The sequence below is a fragment of the Hippocampus comes genome, unplaced genomic scaffold (assembly GCF_001891065.2).
Source record: "Hippocampus comes isolate QL1 unplaced genomic scaffold, H_comes_QL1_v1.1 scaffold444, whole genome shotgun sequence".
Taxonomy (NCBI): Eukaryota; Metazoa; Chordata; class Actinopteri; order Syngnathiformes; family Syngnathidae; genus Hippocampus; species Hippocampus comes.
Window position 1 is genome coordinate 88,793 of NW_017805078.1, and position 675 is coordinate 89,467.

Below are 675 nucleotides of genomic sequence, written 5' to 3' on the forward strand. Positions count from 1 at the left end.
CTTTCCATCTTGTGTGTGCGCTGCGGTGACATTTATTATTGAAGGGGATTTTCAGGACATAGGGGCAACTTCAATCCTGGAGGGGGGGCCACAGATTTTCACCAGTGCTACTTGGTGTCTGGAGGTTTTTTTTTTTTTGCATTCTAATTCACACGTTGCTCAAAAGAAAAGTCGGAAGCCGCGATGGAGTTACGAAGCCTACCGCATCCCGCGGTCTCACCTGACAGTGCGGCTGCGCGGCGGAGCACGTCTGCAGCGTGTTGCGAAAGCCGGTGTAGCAGGTGGTCCCCGTGCACGTCCCTCGGTGGCATTTCCTTCCCTGAGAGAGCAAAGGAGATGCAAAGCACGTTTTTGGAGTATGAGACACGACGGGTGAAAAAGAGTTCACTGAGCTTCTTCCATTTCTTCTTCTTTGTATTTTGGGCGCAGCGCTGCACCTCACAGGTCAGTCTTGGTACTACCGTAGACATAGTGCGTGCGTGTGTGTGTTGGTGGCACGGCTTCGTGCTTACGTTAGCCGTCGTAGCTCGGCGGGTGGGCGTCGCAGTCATCGCCGCGGTGACGGACGCGGCGGCGCTCGGAGCAGGGGCTGGGCGAAAGCAAAGAGACACACACACACACACACGGGTTGCGCGACAAGCACGCTCGAGCGGCGGATCGGGGAAAAGGTCAAAG

The 675-nt window shown here is 55.9% G+C and overlaps 1 protein-coding gene across 1 annotated transcript in view; it reads right to left on the reverse strand.

Moving 5' to 3' along the window:
• The window catches only part of LOC109513097 (ice-structuring glycoprotein), a 9,372-nt gene that overhangs the window by 575 nt on the left and 8,122 nt on the right, over positions 1–675 (reverse strand). The window contains exons 12-13 of the mRNA XM_019865312.1: positions 513–589; positions 221–319 (exon numbers count right to left, since the gene is read on the reverse strand). Coding sequence (XP_019720871.1) covers positions 221–319; positions 513–589 — 176 coding nt within the window. The remainder of the gene's footprint in view (positions 1–220; positions 320–512; positions 590–675) is intronic.